A 20477-nucleotide genomic window follows, 5' to 3' on the forward strand; every position below is an offset into this window, starting at 1 on the left:
TAATAATGGCGCATAGCTCCTCCGTCCCTTGTCTTAGATGCTGATGGAGAGTTTAAAGATTCTTCCTGGTGTGTCCAGGCTCCCATTTTGTGTGTCTCAACAGCAATTCCAGCTATTTGATCTTCTTCCAGGTGAGAACATAAGATGCGAAAGCTTCCACGGGTTCTCAGGGGAACACAAAAGTGACCTGTGAGAAAAAAACAGAGCCTGTGGACTGCCGTTATCTTCCTGTCTGAACAAGAGAGCCAGCAAAGGATGGAGTGCGGGGGCATGCAGTTGCCTTTGCATATATTTCTGTGGATGCGAAAGTTTCTGAAAGAGACATATTTTAAGCCTGAAGTGACCGAATCACTGAATTTGCTGGTTAAATCTGAATTGGCCTGATTTAGCTTTCTGCCATGGAGCAGAAGTGGAGGCTCAGGAAGGAGAGTCAGGAAGAAGAAGGAGCCAATAGTGGTAGCCATGCATAAAAGGAGTGGGATTGAAGCTTGAAAGTTATACAAAGAGTTATATAAAGAGTGGAGTGTAAAGATTTGTAAATATGGTTTAACAATGGAATGCAAATACCCAAACGCTTTGGAAGCAAAATAATTTTTCCTGGGAAAATAGCACTTATTGACCTCTTTTACATGGAAGTCATCAGAATATACTCTTGTCATTGGCTTTGGTCGATGAAGAGAAATTAAGGAAGTTTTAAAGCAATCATTAATTTAAATAAAAATTCATAGCTGTTGTGTCAAGTCTCCTGCTTATTGCGTCTATTGAGGTTTTCCTCTTTTAATTCAAATAGTTTATTTTTCATGAGGCTTCCAATTAGTTCATTCTCCCATCTGTCTTTTCTTACTTACTTAGTTTTCTTGTCCTTTCATAAATGTTCGTCCCTTCTTAATTCCTTTGAGAGTGCTAAACCAAATTATTTTCATGTCATGCTCAAATGTCTCCATTATTTTATGTCTTCTTGTGTGAGTTTTTTCCTATTTGTTGGGTCTGTTGGTTCTTTCTCATGGTGGTAGATTTCCTTGTTTGCTTCGTTATTTTTGATTTGAGAAACAATCATGTTCCTGCATGTCTTGGGAGTTTGTGGTAACTCTCGTGGTTCCAGGTCACAGGTTAAGATTCAGGATTATTGCACCCTTCCTTCTGAAGGACAAGTTTCCTGACATGGATGCCAAATAGACCAATATTGGTATAACTCTTTGGCCTTTTACTTGGAGCATCTTAGCTGACTCTCTGTAAGGGATTCCATGATTTCTCCACTCCTTTATGATTGAAACTGAAATTTCCATGGCCTTGTACTGGCAAAGACTATTCCTGACAGCTCTAATTCCAAGAATGCAAAGTAGAAATTATCACCAAGCTAGGAATGTTGCCCAGTTGGCTCGGTTCTACAACTACAAGGGTGTTCCTGCAGTCTACCTTGGGCATAGGTGCCATTCACAGACCATGCCATCTCAGGTTTCATCTCTGAACCTTCTTATAGGCCTAAGGAATATCTGCTCTTAACCTTTATGCTACCTCAAGCCAGTATGGAATGAAATCCTTCCTTTGCTGGTCAGATTATGAAAGAATTTTGGCATCTCTAAATGCTGTGCAGGCAGAAAATGTCTGCCTAGGAGAGCTGCCACAAACCTGCAGAGATAAGAAGGTCAACTCACAGGGGGGGATGGTCCCTTGAGGTCTGATTCCACTGTCCTTATGAAGGAAATCTCACCTTGGAAACCAGTTTCCACAAAAGAACTCTACATGATCCCATGTGATTAAGCCTGGCAACCTGCTAACCTAGTTTGTTAAGAGGCAGGGAATGACCTCACCTCCTGTTCCAGTTCACCTTCACAAACCTCAGAACTATCAGAAACACCAGCATCTTGACTACATGAATATCAGATCCTTTAGCAGTTGTGTCATGAGACAGTCACAAAATCTGACTCTTAGCAGATTCTAAAAACTTTTTTTAATTAATGGGAATAAACTATTAGAAGGAATAAAAATTGGACTATACATTTTTTATGTTTCTTAATAAACTTTACACATTAGAATGGTTTTGGATTTACAGAGAAAGAATTGCAAATGAAACACAGAGAGCTCTCATATGGTCTCCTGACCCTTTCCCCCTGGTTTTCCTATTATTAGAATCATGCTATTAATTTGAGACATTTGTGACAACTGATGAGCCAATATTGATACATTATTATTAACTGAGGTCCGTGGTTTACATTAGGGTGACTCTCTGTTGTACAGCTCTTTGAATATTGAAAAATATGTATTGATGTGTATCCACCATTACTGTCTACATACAGAATAGTTTCATCACTCTAAAAAAATTCTGTGGTACACTTATCCATCCTTCCTTTTCTCTCTTCCTCCAAATCCCTGGCAACCTTGATCTTTTTACTGTCTCTATAGCTTTGCTTTATCCATAATGCCATATTGTTGGAATCATACAGCATGTAGCCTTTTAAGACTGGCTTTTTTCCTTACTAATATGCATTGAAGTTTCCTCCATGTCTTTTCATGGTTTGATATTTCATCTGTTCTTATCACTGAATAAGATTATACTGTATGGATACAATTATGTATCCAGATCAAAGATCCTCTATACATAATTTGACCATTATTAAAAGCTGTTATACACATCTGTGTAAAGGTTTTTCTGTGGACACAAGTTTTCAGTTCCTTTGGGTAAATACCAGGGAGCACAGTTGCTGGACCATATAGTACAAATATGTTTAGTTTTGGAAGAAACTGCTCAACTATCTTCCAGAATGGTTGTACCATTTTGCATTCCCACTAACAATGAAAGAGAGTTCCTGGTGCTCCACATCCTCACCAGCGTTTGGGGTTGTGACTGTTTTGATTTTGGCCTTCCTAATAGATGTGTAGGGGTATCTCATTGCTTTTTTGATTTGCAATTCCATAATTACAAATGATGCTGAGCAAATTTTCACAAGCTTATTTGCCGTCTATATATCTTCTTTGGTGATGTTGTGTTCCAATTTTAGCTCATTTTCAAATTGGGTTGTTTGTTGTCTTAATATGGAGTTTTTAGAGTTCTTTGTATACTTTGGATACTGATCCTGTATTGATATAGTTTTACAAGTATTTTCTCATAGTCTTCAGATTGTCTTTTCATTCCCTTTACACTGTCGTTCACAGAGCAGAATTATTTTTATTTAAATGAAGTCTAACAATTTTTTTCTTACATGGATTGGACTTTTGTTGTGTCTAAAAAGTCATCACCATACCCAAGGTCATCTGGGTTTTCACCCATGTTATCTTGTAGTTTTATAGTTTTGCATTTTACATTTATGTTTATAATTCATTTTGAATTCATTTTGTGAAACGTGTTAAAGTCTGAGTCTAGATTAATTCTCTGTACGTGAATGTCTAGTTGTTCCAGCATCATTTGTTGAAGAGACTACTCTTTCTCCATTGGATTGCCTTTGCTCTTTTGTCAAAGATCGGTTAACTCTAATTGTGTGGGTCTGTTTCTGGGCTCCCCATGTGGTTTTGTTGATTAGTTTCACCAATACCCCATTGTCTTGATTGATGTAGCTTTCTAGCAAGCCTTGAAATTGAGTAATATCGCTTCACTCACTTTGTTATTCTCCTGCTCCCACTAAGTCGTGATTCTCTGTATCGACCTGTGTCTCCAATTTTGGGGTCTGCAATTTGCCCTGTGACTTCAATTTTCTGATCAATCTAAGGAAAGTTGTTGATCTTTAGTTTATCTTTTTTCTTATTATGAGGATGGAAGTGTTGACTTCCAAAGTCTTTACCTATGAAACTGGAAACTGGAAGTTTAGCTTTTTCAATGTTGTTAAAATTTGGTCCTCTTTTGTGAACATTTCTGAATTAGTTAGATACTACAGTTTCTTGAGCCTTTGCATCTTCTCCTTATCTTTTTCCTCCTGAAGCACACCAAGGGTGTTTACTTGGCCACCTTTGCTATATACGCTGATCTTCCCAGGGGAGCAACTCTTTAAGAAGAATTTTAATATATTGACTAAAAAAATGTTCAAGGAGAAATTATAAAAACTAAAAGGGTACAATTGCAGCCTATCAAAAGGATTCGATCCCAATAATTATGCACTAGTTCTTAACAACAGAAGGTTATACTTCAGTCATACAAATGTGAACTAAAATGTGACAACATATATGAATTCCTCTAATTTGAAGGAAGAATCATTTTATGAAAGACTGTGGGTTACACAGCTTATTGGTTAGGTCCCAGCTGTACAGCATGGCTGTGCAAATCCCAGTGGTTATGACGGACAAATGTGGTCACGAGAAGAAGAAACACTTGCAGGTAAAGCTGTTAGAAAGTGTACCCACGTTCTGAACAACTGTCAGCCTCAAAGTTCTATGATTGTCCCTGTTTGGCCCATGATTGTCCCATATTTTAAGAAAGTGATCTGATAAAAATTTCATTTTCTATGACTACATGACTAAGTTTATACTGTCAAAAATTATAGCAAACAAGTGTATGTTTTTTATAAAAGATGTTCATAAATGTTAACAAATGTTGTAAGCATTGTGCTATTTTGAATCCATATATTTTTAAATGGTGCTTGAAAATTTAAGAGAATTGAAATTACTAAATGTATTCTCCATATTATGCTGGCTTTACAGAAAATAAGTAATGGCTTAGGAGTGTTTTGTGTTTTATATTTGTAAGTGTGCCTTGATTTGTGTTTGAAACGTTAAAAAGGATCAAGTATATCAAATTAATATTTTTTTGAACTTGAGAAAATTTGATAAACATGGAGTTAATGTTTAGGGTAATTTGATCAGTCAGTTGTTTCTCTGAATTCCTGCCCAACTACAAGCCAGCAAGCTCACTACTGTTACCTGGGCACACGTGGCAGTCTAGTCCTGACTCTCAGCTCTGGCTCTTTGGTAAAATACTGTGGAAAGTTTCTTTTTATCTGCAGATAGACGTAGCAAAGAGTCATTTTCCAAAGTTGCCCAAAAGATATGTGCTCCACTCTCTCCTGCTAAACCTTCTGTATGTCTGAATTCTAATCATCCTTCCAGGCGAGTTCTGCTCCCACCTCCAGGGCCAGCTCTGCCAGAGGGAAACCTCATTCTGGGATTTCCTGGATCTCTGATCCCCTGAGCTGCTGTAAGTGAGCCTACGCATTGCTAGTCATCCTTGCAATATGTGCCTCACCTTGCAGTCCACATGCAGTGTGTCCTCCTATTCCTCGAAGGGCTAAAGGAACACTGACTGATAAATACCGGCTACCTACTACATTCTTAGAGGTTGACAACTCTGCCCATCACTCCAGAAATGTCTGTAAAATTTCTGTTATCACATCCCATCTCCCTCTCCCCCTAAATCTAGGAAAATCAGTTTTTGGTTCTAAGGAGTCAGAAGGAAAGGAAATATACAAAAGAGAGACAGGAGTAGACAAGTCTTTAGGGAAAAAAATTTTTAATTTTTACAGACAGTGACAAAAATAGAGTGTCTTTCTCTGCAGACTTATGGACTTCAGTCTAGCTGGCTATGAGTTGCTAAGCAGTATGGATAGTACCCACGCTGTTGTGTCCGATCCCCAACATGTGAGACGTTTCCCGCTTTGCTATCCACATGCAGGGCTTCTGGTGGAAGTCAGGACAAAGGTCTCCATGTCAGTATTCATCAGAAAATGGATACTCAGGGTGGTCAGCACCACTAAAGTGGGAAAGAACAATGCATATATGGGTTCAATGACTCTGTTTCTATGGTGATAGAGAAGTGATTTCTACGGAGCTGTCATTAACATAAAGCTAAACATTGTATTTCCTGACTAGTTGTGAAATCTGCCTTTCTTTCTTTCACAAACATGACTTTATAACAGTCAAAAAATAGTAACAATAATTAAATTATTGAAATTGTATTCTCTGCCCAGAATTTAATACACAGAACACAGAGTCAAATATTCAAATATATTCCTCTCCCTAGCTACATCTGTAAATAAAGTATCAACGTAGACTGTCATTTCTCATCTCAAATCCTCAGTGGAAGAAGAGATTGATTCTGCCTTGTTTTGAACAGGACAAGTCTAGCTACATGCTCAGCACTAATCAATAGTTTAGGTGATACAGGTTACTGAATGTAATTTCACTTCCATTTTTTAAATTTATTGTTTATGAACTGCCCACCACATACAGCAATTCTAGTTAGATTCATAAATGGTAAGAATGGCATGTAAAAATTGGGTCCCATGCACAAGGAGCTTATTTTATAGTAAGGAGATCTCTGTTCAGTATTAACCCAAAATAAAAAGTGATAGAAAAATTATTTCTTATTGTTGAAATATATCATTAACTATAAGAATTACTGATTGATTACCCCTCTCACTTTCTCTCTGCATTATTTCCCTACCTTACTCTCCACTTGTCTCTATATTAATAAATATATTATCAAGGAGAATAATGTATCTATCAACATTTGAGTATTCACAACTTGACATTATGCTATCCCATTCCATACTTTCACATTTATCACTACTATGAATTAAAATTCTCCCAGGCACGAGGAATGTGAATTGCTCCCTTTCTCTCATCTATAGTGAAGTTTTTTTCTCAAAATTCCAGAACTTCAGAGCATGAAGGAATAGTAAAGATCTTTTGGTGGCTATAAATTCTCTCCAACAATGATATTTTTTCTTCCACACTCTTCCTTTGATTTACGTCTTTCTTCTTGAAAACTTTGTCCTTTGCACTGAGTTCTTGATATTTCAGAAAATCTAAACCAAGAATTCCTATTGATCCTGAAAGGCCAGCCTTTCTGGAGGGAAATGCAGTATTTGGGTTGTGAAAAAACATGCAATGAAAAGGAAGGGAGAGATTTGGAAACTTATGAAAGACATAAAATCGGCAGGATCTCATGGATATTCCATCTGGGGGTGATGGGATTTCTGGTGTGGACCACAAGCTTGATGGGGAATCCTTTAATCTGATAAAAAATGAGAAGTAGGGAGAAGAAGAAGATAAAACCAGTTTTGGAATCATTGAATTAGGATACACTGGTGATATCCACAGTGAATGTCCACTGAATTGTTGTGGAAATTGGAGGCCTACGTGGAAGCTATAGATTCAGCAATGATATCAAGGTTCTCGGAAAGTGACATGGCGTGATGAGTGCAAGATGTATGTGTGTAAGTCCAAGCTGACCCCGATCCACTCATCACGATGTTGTGTCAATGAACAAAGCTCTGGAGTGAGTCTGGAGTGAGATTCCAGAAAGCTCCTGTCTCATTCCTGACTCAAACTGGACTCTGTCTTCCTGGTATTGAGGTAAATTTTAACCATCATCATACACTCATTACCAGAAAAGGAATTGAGGCAAACATATTTAACAAAGTCACTTACATTTGAAAAGGAAGATATCGAAGATTTCGGTTTAGGCCATCTAGGACTTTCATGTCCTCTGAAGTCAACTGGAATTCAAAAACCTATCACACAAATAGAAAGAATTTTTTGAGTTTTAGATTGCATGATTGCCAATCTGGAAAATCAAAGTAAATCAGACTGAATGGTGGAGAGACAATACCAAAATATCTTAGATGTTTCCTAAAGTTTTTAAAGACATCAAGCAAAATATTCAAGCTGTAATAAATATCAGGCAAAAATTAAATAGAAATTCATCCCTAGATATAATATATTGAAACTGCATAAGACTACAGACAAAAGGAGATCTTTAAAAGAGCTGAGGGAATAAAGCTGACATTATTCAAAGAGGACGGCCATGTACTTAGAAGATCCAGAGGAATCTAGAGATAAATTATAAAAATACACAACAAAATTTAGTAATTTAGGAGTACAGGTGGATTTCTATATCCCAAAAATGAACAGTTAGAATGTGAAAAAAAATTTTTTCAGGATAATTTAAACCAACAATTGTCCAAATACTAATGATGTATGTTCAAAAGACACAGTAACTGACTTGAAGAGCATATCACTGTCTAAATGTGGGACGCCTTAACCATCAAAAAGAGTGTCAGTAATGGCTAACATGTTAAGCCAAATAAATCTATAACCTCAAGTACTACTCCTTTAAACTGGGGATAGTTTATTATACAGCTGGAGCTAATGGTATAATAATGATCTCTCTACACGTAAATCAAAAGACAACTTAATAAAAATGGACAAAGATTTCAACAGACACTTCATAAAAGTGAAAACTCAAGGACAATAAGTAGAAGAAAATGAAACTACATTAGTCTTCAAGGAAATGCAAACTAAAACCACAGTGATTTGGAGATAGAAGATCACTGCTAATCTTTGAATGTTTGCATGCCCCTAAAATTCGTAAGTTGGAAATCTAACCCTCACTGTGATGGTATTAGACAGTGGGGCTCTTGAGTGGTGATTAGATCATGACAGTGGATCCCTCTTGAGTGAGATCAATGCCCTCATGAAAGCAACCTGAAAGAGCTCCCTTGTCCCTTCTACCTTGTTAACATACAACGAGAAGTGTGAGATCCAGAAGAGGGTTCTCACCTGACCACACTGGCATCCTGACCTCAGACTTCCAGCCTCTAGAACTGTGAGAAATAAATTTCTGTTGGACATGAGCCACCCAGTCTGTGATATTTTGTTATAGCAGCCCAAATGGACTAAAAAAAAATCACATAATCCAGTTCCCTCATTTTAGAAGGAAGAAAATGAGATTGACATGCACAGAGCTACAGAGTACTTGAAAACTTAATGCTGGAACTAAAATCTCTGTTTTTTGTCCAATTGTAATTCCATCCAGCCATGCTGCCTCTCCTGTTGCCACAGTAAGAGAAAACCGGTGGGAATACACATGCATGGGAAATAACAAGTAACTCCTCTGGGCCCAAAGACTTCTTGAGAGCCTTACAAAGAAGAACACATGTGAAGGATATTGTTTACAAGCCCCGTGCCCACAGCCTCACTCATCACCTGCATGTTCTCTTTGATCCGCTTCTCATTGTAACTCTTGGCCAGGACCACAACTCCACGCTGTAGCTGGTAGCGAAGGGCAATCAGTGCTGGAGTTCGCTGGTATTTTTTTGCCATGGCACAAAGAACTGGATCTTCCAAGAGAACCGGGGCATTCGGGGCTAGCCTGGAAGAAAATGCAGAAATGCTGAAGACCTGAGACTCTGTATTCAGTTCATTAGCAGACTTCCCAAACAGACCTGGCAGGTGCACTCTAGACCAGTGCTTCTCAAAAGGTGGTCCCTAGACAAGGAGCATCGCTATCATCTGGGATCCTGTTAGGAAGACAAATGTCATGGCTTCACCCAGGACCACCTGATTCATAAACTCAGGTGTGGCACCTAGCAATACCTGTGTTTATAAAGTCTTCCAGGTCATTTTGATGCATGCTTGAGTTCGGACCAATGCTTCTAAACTCATGGATTTTTTTCTCTTCTACTTCTCAGTGTAAAAACATTCTGTTTTTCCTCTCTGATCATAGCCCCAAAGAAAGGAAAAGAGCATGAAAGGAGAAAGAGAAGGAACGGACTGGGATATTTTTTAACTTTTCTAAGATATTGATAACAATTGAGTAGTCCAAAAATGAGAACGATTCATTTGATCATTAATTATAGTGTGCAATGTTTCTATAGAAGTTTACAAAAATGATTCAGATTGTAATTTTTTTATCATGATAAACCTGGGAGTTATTTATTATTATCCCAATTTGAGATATAAGGTGAGTGAGGCTTAGAGAGGGTATTACTAGAAAGGTATTAATAAGTTAAAGCTAAATAATGACTTAAGCTTGTGTCTTTTGTCTCAGTTTTTGGATTATATATAGATCTTAATGCAGACATTTGTTATTCATTAATCTACAACCAGACACATATAATGTAAAAGGATTGGCTGGGTAATAGGATGATAAATGAGAAGGATTTCTTTGTCCTTCCCCTCTCTCCCCCAAACCAGTTGAGAGTTAATTACAGAAAAGTGAGTATGGTATGATTAGAAATATTTCATCAAAAATCGTGTTTTAGGTAAACTCCTCATTGTCTTAATTACCATCTTTTCATGCGTTGGCCTCCTAAAGCACTATAAGCAACTAGGACAATATCTTTTGACTTGCAGAAATCCAGCAGTTTGCTCTGGTTGAGATGAGGATGACATTCCACCTGTAGAATGCCAAGAGAGAAGAGTGTCAGATTATATGAAATGACAATATTAATATGAAAGAGAAAGGTTAAAAGGAAAAAAAAATCTGAATAAAAAACTATGTAATATCAAATTTAAACCGGAAATATCAACATCAAGTAATGATTTTTTTTATTTATTTAATTAATTTATTTTTGTGTGTGTGAGGAAGATCAGCCCTGAGCTAACATCCATGCTAATCCTCCTCTTTTTTTTCTGCTGAAGAAGACCAGTTCTGAGCTAACATCTGTTGCCAATCCTCCTCCTTTTTTTTCCCCAAAGCCCCAGTAGATAGTTGTACGTCGTAGTTGCACATCCTTCTAGTTGCTGTATGTGGGACGCAGCCTCAGCATGGCCAGAGAAGCAGTGCTTCGGTGCGCGCCCAGGATCCGAACCCTGGCCGCCAGTAGCGGAGCATGTGCACTTAACAGCTAAGCCAGGGGGCAGGCCCAAGAAATGATATTTAAAAAAAATAAATATTATACCTCTGTTTCCCGAAAGGGTAAAAAAAAAAAAAAAGAAAATAACATTTTTGAGAACAGGGGACTGTATGGAGCAGATCATGGTTACTCAACACCATTGTACGCTACAAGAAGACATAGGTAATCCCAGATCTGGGGCAGGAGAAGACCTGTTTGAGCCTCGGACATCAGATTGTGCCAGAAAGCAAGAACCTCCTCAAAGACTCATGAAGGGACGTCTAAAGGACACAGGAACCAGTGTGATGGGGATCCCACCGGTGACATTGGGTACATTTGAGCGTCAAAGGGAATAAGAACTAAAAACAATTATAACACACAGAGTCAATAAAAATCCACAAGTCCATAGCGATGAGAGAGAGAGAACAAAACCTTTCTTCCCACTGTTGGTGAGTATTACAATAACTGCTTTCTGGGAACACTGATAATTAAATGGAAGGAATTAAGCTTTTGCTCTGCCTTACAGGAGTAATTGTATTTTATCCTGACTTGATGAGGGGATTTGCGTTTTACAACAAATTGTCAGGTAAGAAAATTAAATAGAGTGTTTAAAATTGAAAATACTTATTTACAACTCCCAATGAAATAACTAATTCAGGGTAAAATCGTTGATAGATACTCAATGATTATGTGAAAATTTGGGGGCCATATGACTTGGCCTAATGACAATCATCACCCAACAGATTGCTAGGTAATTTCAAAGGGGAAAATATACATTTACAAAGAAAAGACCTGGCTACCACTAGCTTCACCAAGAGAACAAAACTAACATCTTTCATAGTGGGACAACTTGTCATGACGGGCTTCCTACTGGAGTGTGATTTGAGGGACACAACATGCAAAGGACATTTTCTTGCCAAAAATATTTAACCTTAATGTAATAAGGCATTTACATCTAACTTTTAATTCACAGAAACTAGGAATAGAGAAACAAGTTAAGTAGTAACACAAGATAATGATGAGATAAATCCAGAATATTCGATGAAAATCTGTCTGGATATCACGGAACAAAAAAAGTTTTGTGACCATTCTAAGTTACGAGAGCTTAAGAAACATGAGTCAAAGTAACAGTGGACCACAGTTGGCTCCTGTTTAGAAAAGAAGATCTACAAAAGACATTGGGAGAACCATGGGAATGTTTGAATATGGATTGGATACAGGATCATACACTTTCTGGGGTCTGTAGGAGTGAATTGTCATGTCTATAGCTTACTTGGAAGAAGGTCTACAAAATATTACATATACGTACACAGATATATCTATATCTATATGTCTATATCTATATATCTGTATATATATGTGGCAACGTGGCAAAATGTGAAATATTTCTGACAGAGGCAGGAAAATAGGGATATCCTTTACCATACTCTTAACTTTTTTGAATATCTGAAAATTTCCCAAAAATTGAGAGTAAAACTAATGCTAGAATCATATGAAATTTTTAATTTTTATAATTCAAAATTATGAGGCTATATCAGTGTATGTCAAATTCTTGAATTTTATAATCTACATTTGCTAGTCAAAGACTTTTCCTCCTTGGCTCTAAGCTGCACCTTAAGGACATAATGGTACATAAGACAATCACAGAAGGACAAGTACTACATGATGCCAGTTATATGAGAAACCTAAAATAGTCAAACTCACAGAATCAGAGAGCAGAATTGTGATTGCCAGGGGCTAGGAGGAGGGAGAAATCGGGAGTTGCTAATTGTGGGCATGAAGTCTCAATTATGCAAGATGAATGAGTTCTACAGACCTTCTGTACAACATTGTCCCGACAGTTAACTACATTTTATTGTATTGTATCATATACTTAAAAAATTGTTAAGTAGGTAGATCTCACATTAAGAGTTCTTACCACAATAAAATAAAAATAGACTAAAAAAAGTAAGATCTCAGAGCCAGACACAGAATAATGTGTCTGTACCATTAATTTAAGGGTAGGAATAGATGAGGAGAACCAGACTAAGACTGAGTAAATCACAAGGTTGGCTCTATGTTCCTGCTAATTGTTCCTGAGTGTTGATTTTATCCACCATTAGATTCACCATAAACCAGTAACTTCATCCCTCTAGCCTGGATGATTTTCATAGTCTCCGGTTAATTTTTCTTATATCTATGCTTCCTGTTCAAAGACCCCTGAAATCAGAGACACCAAGATGAAGGATTCAGCCATCCAAACCCCACAGAAACCCCTAACACCTACCTCATCTTATTTTCACTCTTTCCTTATTTACTGCCCATTCTATGTTTTCATGATCTTCCTTCCTGTAGACAGTTCCCTCCAAATCACTTTCACCCATCCCATCTCTGGACATCCTTTACAGCTCAGGGAAACATCACCTTCCCTCTAAGGTCTGGTAATAATTCCAGGCCTCTGTCACCTCCTTTACCTTCTGTAAATTTTTAAGCACAATTTAGCATTAAGGTCTTGCCACTTTTTTCACTAAGACTTTACAAAATAGAAACACAATTATGGATTCTATTCACATCCTTGTAGACAGAAACTCTGCTCTCTAGAACATTCTGTTCCATAAAGGTGGGATGAATAGGAGGTGAGGCCAAATAGACATCTGGCAGTAGTGCAAGAAGGAGATGAAGAACAGAAAGGAGAGGAGGCCAAGGAGGCTCACCTGGTTGCAGACGGGCTTGTACTTGAGCCCTGGCTTGTTCAGGATCTTCTCCAGCTGCCTGCGGTTAAAGTTGGACACCCCGATGGACTTGGTCAATCCCGCGTCTTTACATTTCTCCAAGGCCTGGGGAGGAAGGGGTGGTGAAGAATCATTTGTGCAATTGGCTATAGATCAAGAATTAATGCAAGAAAAAACTGTTAAAAGGAACAACTCCCAAGAAATGGCAGTGAAGCCAATTGGCATAATTGCCAAGAATAGGAAAAATAGTAAATTAAATAAGGAGGAATGAGGTGACAGCAAGAATAAGAATTACTGTCCTCTCCTTAGAAAAATGTGAGACTATTATACACTGAAGGAAAGAGATGTCAATCTTCATTGTCCCAAATTCTTCTGCTCCATCCTCTCTGTAAACATTTCAATAATGATTTCGTGCACACCACTGCAGCATACCATTTCTTTTAAAGCTTATGAATTGCTGATTGTGATGGTTTATAGCCTATTCTCACCAGGGAAGAAAGAAACCGGATTTCCCCTCTCCTAGCTTCCTTCTCTGTGCTCTCTCCTCCAAGCACTCACCTCCCACGTGGCACAGAGATCCACTGTGTCAAATATTGCTTTTCCATGTTCATCTGTTGGAAAAAGTTCTTCCCCTGGCTAAATAGAAGCAGTCATTTTAGTGATGTCACAAAATAATTTTTCCACACTTACTGGGCTGCCAGGTACATCTAGGGCCAGCACACTAAACCTCCATGAGGTAGGTAGTACAATATTCTAGATACTAATAGTTGCAAAATGACTTGCATATGGAGTTGTAAGGAATGTCTTTAGGAGACAGGCTTCCTCTAATCTCTTACACTATCATGTGTTTGAATAAATACCATTTTCCTAGGCCTTAATGGGAACTCATAGTGACTTACATTATCTTTGTCTGCCCTCTATACTTTCCTCTTGCAAAAGGCCTCCCTTACCCTGGGAATGACAGTAAGTTACGTGACTTTATTTCCAGAATAACTCTTGCACTCTTGACCAAGGCTAGACAATCAGAGTTCCTTATCCCTCTGAACATGTGATGGTCCAAAGGGAAGCACATGAACCAAACAGGGTCATTCAAAATTCTCTTCAGGAATAATATGAATGCCAGAAGATCCGGAGATGCTCTCAAGTGTTAATGAACATAACCCTTGAACTGCCCCAAGTCTGTATTTGCCACCAGTGGAAAATGTTGTGACAAAGTAAAGCAAACGAATAGTGATGCAAAGTTAAGGGATAGAGAAAAGGAGACGTTTCTGAAGGCTATTCCAAATCCTTAAGTCTATCCATGGCCTTGACTTTTACATAGACCATAAACTCTTTTGCGTAGGATAGATTGAGTAGCTTTCTATAACTTAACAACAAGAATTTCAAACAATGTATTCCTGAATGGCTAAGTGCCATTGGGAAAATAGCCAATGGTGTAGGTAAGGTCTTGCAAGTCCCTATGATGCTTCTAGTTTTAGACCCACCCAGAGGGAGCACAATCATATCTGCTTTCAACTTGAAATGGTGAGAGAGGAGATCAACTCATGATGCATGAATGTAAGTCACTTTCATTGCTCACCACAGCTGCATGAAACTCTGTGTTTGTGAAATCCCCAAGAGACTCAGGAATCATAGTCAGGATTGTGTGTTAAAAATGCCCGTTTTTATTTCCTCAAGTTTTTGAGGCAGGGAATTTGAGACTATTGAACTCATTTCTCTTGGAGGCATGGAAAGGAAATTAAAGATTCAAAGGAGTCCATAAAATTCTAATCAGGAATAAATATTTTGGGGATTCTTCTCTAGTGTAGTAATCCCTACATCCTTCTTACAAATATCTTAACTCAACAATACAGGCAAATTTATTGACATTCTGACACAGGAAGTAAAATAAGTGTGCCCACACAAATTGCCAACCTTCAGAGCCATTGGAAAATGAATAATATAGAGATCAACATAATTCAGTTGAAGTTTCTTCAGCGAGTTTTCCAAGGCTGGTCGCACCAACTCTGGTCTAAGGAAAGTCATCCAAAGCTGCAGAGGATAAAGAATGGAAGTTGTGTTAGATTTACACTTCAGTCAGTTTTGTTTTTCTTGTTTCACCTCAGAATTAGACATTTTTCTACCAGTTGCAAACTGATGACCACAGAGGAAAAATACTTCTTTTTTCTTGAGTTCTCTTTTGATCTTACTCATCCATAGAAACTCTATTATTTGTTTGGATTTATCATCAGCACATCTACTAACAATAGAAGGAAAGGACCCAAGAGATAAAACGTGTTATCAAACAATAACCATGCCCATTATCTGGATTCTGTTCGATAGAGTTTACAAAGCAGTTGACAAATATCACCTCATTTATCAAACATTCAATCCTATGGGGGAATTATTAGTATGGCTTTTGTTTAGATAACTGTAGGGAAAAAGTGCTATGAACATATTAATATGGCTGGACATAATTCAAGGCACTTTAGCTATATCCTGTTTAATACACTAAAATCCTCTTATATTGCTCTCTCTTATTGATGGAGGTGGTAAATGAGATTCAGAACGTTAACAAATTGTAGTAAATCACCCAGATGGTAAGGAAAGTTGTGATCTGATCACAATTCTGTCTGACTCAGTAGTCCATGGTAAATCATACTGATATGGTCTGAGTGTCAGAAAAGTAAATTGACTTTGCTTTAAAATCATAAAATTTGAACAAAACAAAGATGACAAAGCCATCACCATTTTTTGAAACTAGATTTCATATGTGAATATGAGTGAAAAATGGTGTAAAAATAAGCACAATTCACCAAAAAACTATTGGTCCTATGATATATTCGTCACCTCCACACAATCACATTCACACATGTGCACACACAAACACCACATACACAGCACCTTTGAAGTGTAGAATATGTCTTCCCTCTTCACAGTGCCATCTTCAATTTTGCTTCGGATGGCCTGTCCAACCTCCTTTTCATTATTGTACGCATGAGCAGAATCAATATGGCGGAATCCAGCTTCTATAGCTAGTTTGGTGACCTCCTCAGCTTTGCTCTTAGGAACCTAGATGAGCAACCAAAGGTAGTAATTGGATATCTACATGACTGAGAGATAGTTAAGGCACAAACTTTGACCTTCCCAAGAGTCAACATTTCCTCATGTCTTAGGTTAATTCTTCATGTGTGGTGATGAGCCCATTGCAGTTTGTCTTGGTGTTTCCTGGTAAGTAATAAAAGTTGGGCATCCCAGGAACTCCTAAAATCCTGGGTGATCACTTGTTGATTACTAGCCCAACGGTCCCCACAACCACCCATACATACAGTGATTTTCTTTTTTTTTTTAAGGTTTTTATTATTTATTTATTTATTTATTTATTTATTTATTTATTTAGTGAGGAAGATTAGCCCTGAGCTCACATCCATGTTAATCCTCCTCTTTTTGCTGAGGAAGACCGGCTCTGAGCTAACATCTGTTGCCAATCTTCCTCCTTTTTTTTTCCCCCCAAAGCCCCAGTAGATAGTTGTATGTCATAGCTGCACATCCTTCTAGTTGCTGTATGTGGTATGCGGCCTCAGCATGGCCAGAGAAGTGGTTCGTTGGTGCGCGCCTGGGATCCCAACCCAGGCCCCCAGTAGCGGACTGTGCGCACTTAACCGCTAAGACACGGGGCTGGCCCGTACAGTGATTTTCTGAAAGAACTCACAGGACTCAGCATATAGTTGTAGTCATGGATATGATTTATATTGTGAGTGGTTATCAAGCAAAATCAACAAAGGGAAAAGGTACATGGAATTAAGTCTCAAGAAACAGGGTGATCACTTCTAAGAGTCACACAGAACTAGCTAAATAAAAATTGAATGAGAATAAAAAAGGTGTAGAACATGATGGTTTCATACACTTACATCTTGTGAAATGATTGCCACAATTATCCTAATTAATATATCCATCACATCACATAGTTAACATTTTGTGTGTGGTGAGAACCCTTAAGATATCCCCTCCCAGAGAATCTCAAGAATATAGTACATTATTATTAACTATTGTCATCATGCTGTACATTAGTTCTCCAGAACTTCATTTTATAGCTGAAAGTTTGCATCTTTTGACCAGCATCTCTCCGATTTTAAGTCTGAGTCATATTCCATTTCTTTTTAAATATTTCAGAAGTTTCTATTTTTCAATGACATCACAAGGAACTAGATACTTGGTGTAACTGCCCTCTGCTGGTCATGCTCTTTCCTTAGGTGTATGGGCATTCAGAAGTTTACTAAAGGTGAGGTTTCAGTGGTATCCTTGACCCTTCTCTCCCCTTCATCACACTGTTTACTACAAAGTAAAGAAGTCCTGTAATCTGTCTCCAAAACATTTCTTTGAATATTTTCTTCTGTCTTATAGATGAGAAAGTGAAACTCAAAGTTTAAGTTTTAATCACTTGTCATACAACTAAATAGTCTAAAGACAAAATTGGAAGGTAAAATTCTGGCTTCCAGTCTAATCACTTGTCCACTTTGCACCTCTTATGTCCAAGGTCCAACTCTACCTATTTGCTTCAATCAAAAGTACATTAATAAGAACCAAGAATTGAAACCATGCCTTGGAAGACTGTAGCTTATTCCCATAAATTATATAATATTTTCCATTTGAGATAGATTCCCAAGCAGTAGGAGAAGTTTGAGGGAGACTACAGGTGGAGTATTTATTGCCTGGCACTCAGCAGGTTAGCCCACAACAGAACAGCAACTTTCTCCCATCATTTGTCATTCACCTCTTCTCCCGGACATTTTATCACAAATATTTCTCTGGATCATGTTTTCTTGGTGGGAAGAAAGATTTCTTGAATTGCAGACATAGACAGAGAAACCACTCCCCTGCAATCACCCTTAAAGCAAGGCAGCTGATAGTCAGTGTTTTCGACTGCTGAGTTTCATTTCTTTTGCCAACCTGAGAGATAAATGGAAACTGGAGGAAAACCCAGAATAATCTGTAGGTGACCACACATTCAGACCTGGATGCAGACTGAACACTGGCTATTTTGTCTCTTTGTATAAGAAATGGTTCTAATCTTGTTACAAGAACCAAGTGAGCCTCCCAGATTTACATAGGAACTCAATGACTTGACAACCCAGGTCGGCTTCCACTGATGCTAGGTCTATTTTCTTTTGAATCCTCAACCCCAAGACCACTATTGTTACCTCTTCAGGTGCAGCAGTGCCAAATCCCAGTACGGGAATGAAGTGGCCATCATTTAGTTCCACACGCCAACCTTTGGGATCCATTGCCTGTGGCTCCTCTGACTAAGCAGACTGTTTTACTCTTCTGCCTTCACAGGTTATGTGAATAACAGGAGGGTAATACCCAACTCTGCTGTCCAACTGTTATCAAATGGATTGTAGGAGGAGCAAGGTTATAGCAGTAACCCATGGAATGAGAAGAGAAGTAGAACCAGTTAACTTGTTTCTCTGGTTTTTATCAAAGTGTAAACAATGAATTATTTGATAGTGATAAGAAAATCATTATTTTTTTACTCAGTACAAATAAATCTTTTATTCAGGATCCATATACATTAGTAAATTATTAGAAGAGATTTTCTGAATAATTATTGACCACAAGTTAGACTAGAAACCTCCAGATACCAGTATCATTTTTTGTTTTTGCCATGAGGAAGCCCCTTCTTGATCATACATCATTTGAAACATTAACTATCTTACACTGTACACACACAGACAATTTACAGAAAGGATTTTGAGGGTCAAAAAGTTGACCCTCAATAAAGAATTAAAACTTCAAGTTGAAAGAAAATTTGCCTTTTTCCTTTTCCATTAGCAAAATTATTTTTATTTTATTTGCTTTATGAGAAGAATATCCAGTCCTAACAAGGATGCAATCCTGAAAAGGGTGCCAAAATAAGACATTCTGGCAAGGTGCTTACTGTAATATTAATTATTGAGTTTTTGGATATCACTTGCAGTATGCAAACAGAATCTTAGAGTGTTTATTATAACTTTCATTCAGTTTTATAACATTTTGGAAACTATCGTGATGTCACTATAAAAAACTGATGAATATTTTATGTATTTTATTACCTTACTGAACAATGTTCATGAAAGAAAATGAATGGAAACAACTTAAAATAAACTTGGCAAGAGTTAGGGAAATTATGATCTATTGATACCACAGAATATTATGAAGCCATTAAAAACTGAACACATAGAGTGATGTCGGTAAAATGGGGGACTAGGAAACCCTGAGTTCTCTCATGGAAACACAAGGAAACAACCATAAACTAGCTGAAATATCCTTATAGGAGCTCTGGAAAATAGTCAAACAAAGATCTACAGCAACAGAGTGAACATCCAGTTAGGAAAAAGCCAGATTCAAAGTGGTAGGAAATTTCATCATGTTTTTACTTACACTTGCCCACTCCCTGCCTGACACAGTACAGGCTTGGTCTGTAAGAGGCATCATATGAGTTCCCAGTTACCTCTCTCAAACCGGAGTGATCATAGAAGATCCTATTTGCAATGTTCTAACCTGTTTGGGGGCTGACTGAAAGACTGCTGTCTGTTTTGCCTAATTCTAAGCTTGAATTCAAAAGCAGCTGGAATGGCTCATTATAGCTGCAGGGCGTCTATAGGTGCACAGGTGTCAGAGGCAAATGATTAAGATTGAAGATGTAGAATAGACCATATAAAGCCCTGAGCAGAAGCTAGGGTGTGAATTTTGGGGATATTAAGACATTCAAAATGCAGTCATGTATTCAGGGGAATTAACAAACCCACACACATGCCAGGCAAGATTATGCTCAGAAAAGAACTGAATAGACCTTCAGCTTTCATGTTAGGCTCATCCCAAGACAAAGAACAGGCCAAGCTAAAAAGTGAAGTACTGTTAGGGCACAGAACAAATCTGCAAAGAGTGGGAGAGGTGATAGTTTTTTCAAATGCGCAATTATACACACACACAAACACACACAAAAACTCAAAACCATTATTGACCACAAAATAAATAAATAAATAAATAAATGGGCAGAAACTGTTCCTGAACAAGCACAGGCATTGGACTCAGTAGCCAAAATGTTTTAAAACAACTGTCTTATATATGCTGAAATTGCTAAAGCAAAAATATGACAAAAAAACTAAAGGAAATCAAGTAAATCATATATGAATAAAATGATAATATTAAAAAATATATGGAAATTATGGAGCCTAAGGAACAGAACGAGAAAGGTGAGGAA

The 20477-nt window shown here is 37.7% G+C and overlaps 1 protein-coding gene across 1 annotated transcript; it reads right to left on the minus strand.

Moving 5' to 3' along the window:
• Window positions 1-5631: 5631 nt before the first annotated feature.
• LOC131398913 (aldo-keto reductase family 1 member C23-like protein) lies at window positions 5632-18528 on the minus strand. The gene is made up of 9 exons (XM_058532832.1): window positions 18436-18528; window positions 16139-16306; window positions 15170-15286; window positions 13814-13891; window positions 13238-13360; window positions 9997-10106; window positions 8914-9079; window positions 7357-7439; window positions 5632-5674 (listed from the first exon to the last, which is right to left on the minus strand). The coding sequence occupies exons 1-9, from the start codon at window positions 18517-18519 to the stop codon at window positions 5632-5634; spliced, it is 972 nt and encodes a 323-aa protein (XP_058388815.1). The 5' UTR covers window positions 18520-18528.
• Between the last annotated feature and the right edge of the window lie 1949 nt (window positions 18529-20477).

Source organism: Diceros bicornis, chromosome 36 (assembly GCF_020826845.1).
Source record: "Diceros bicornis minor isolate mBicDic1 chromosome 36, mDicBic1.mat.cur, whole genome shotgun sequence".
NCBI classification, from domain to species: domain Eukaryota; kingdom Metazoa; phylum Chordata; class Mammalia; order Perissodactyla; family Rhinocerotidae; genus Diceros; species Diceros bicornis.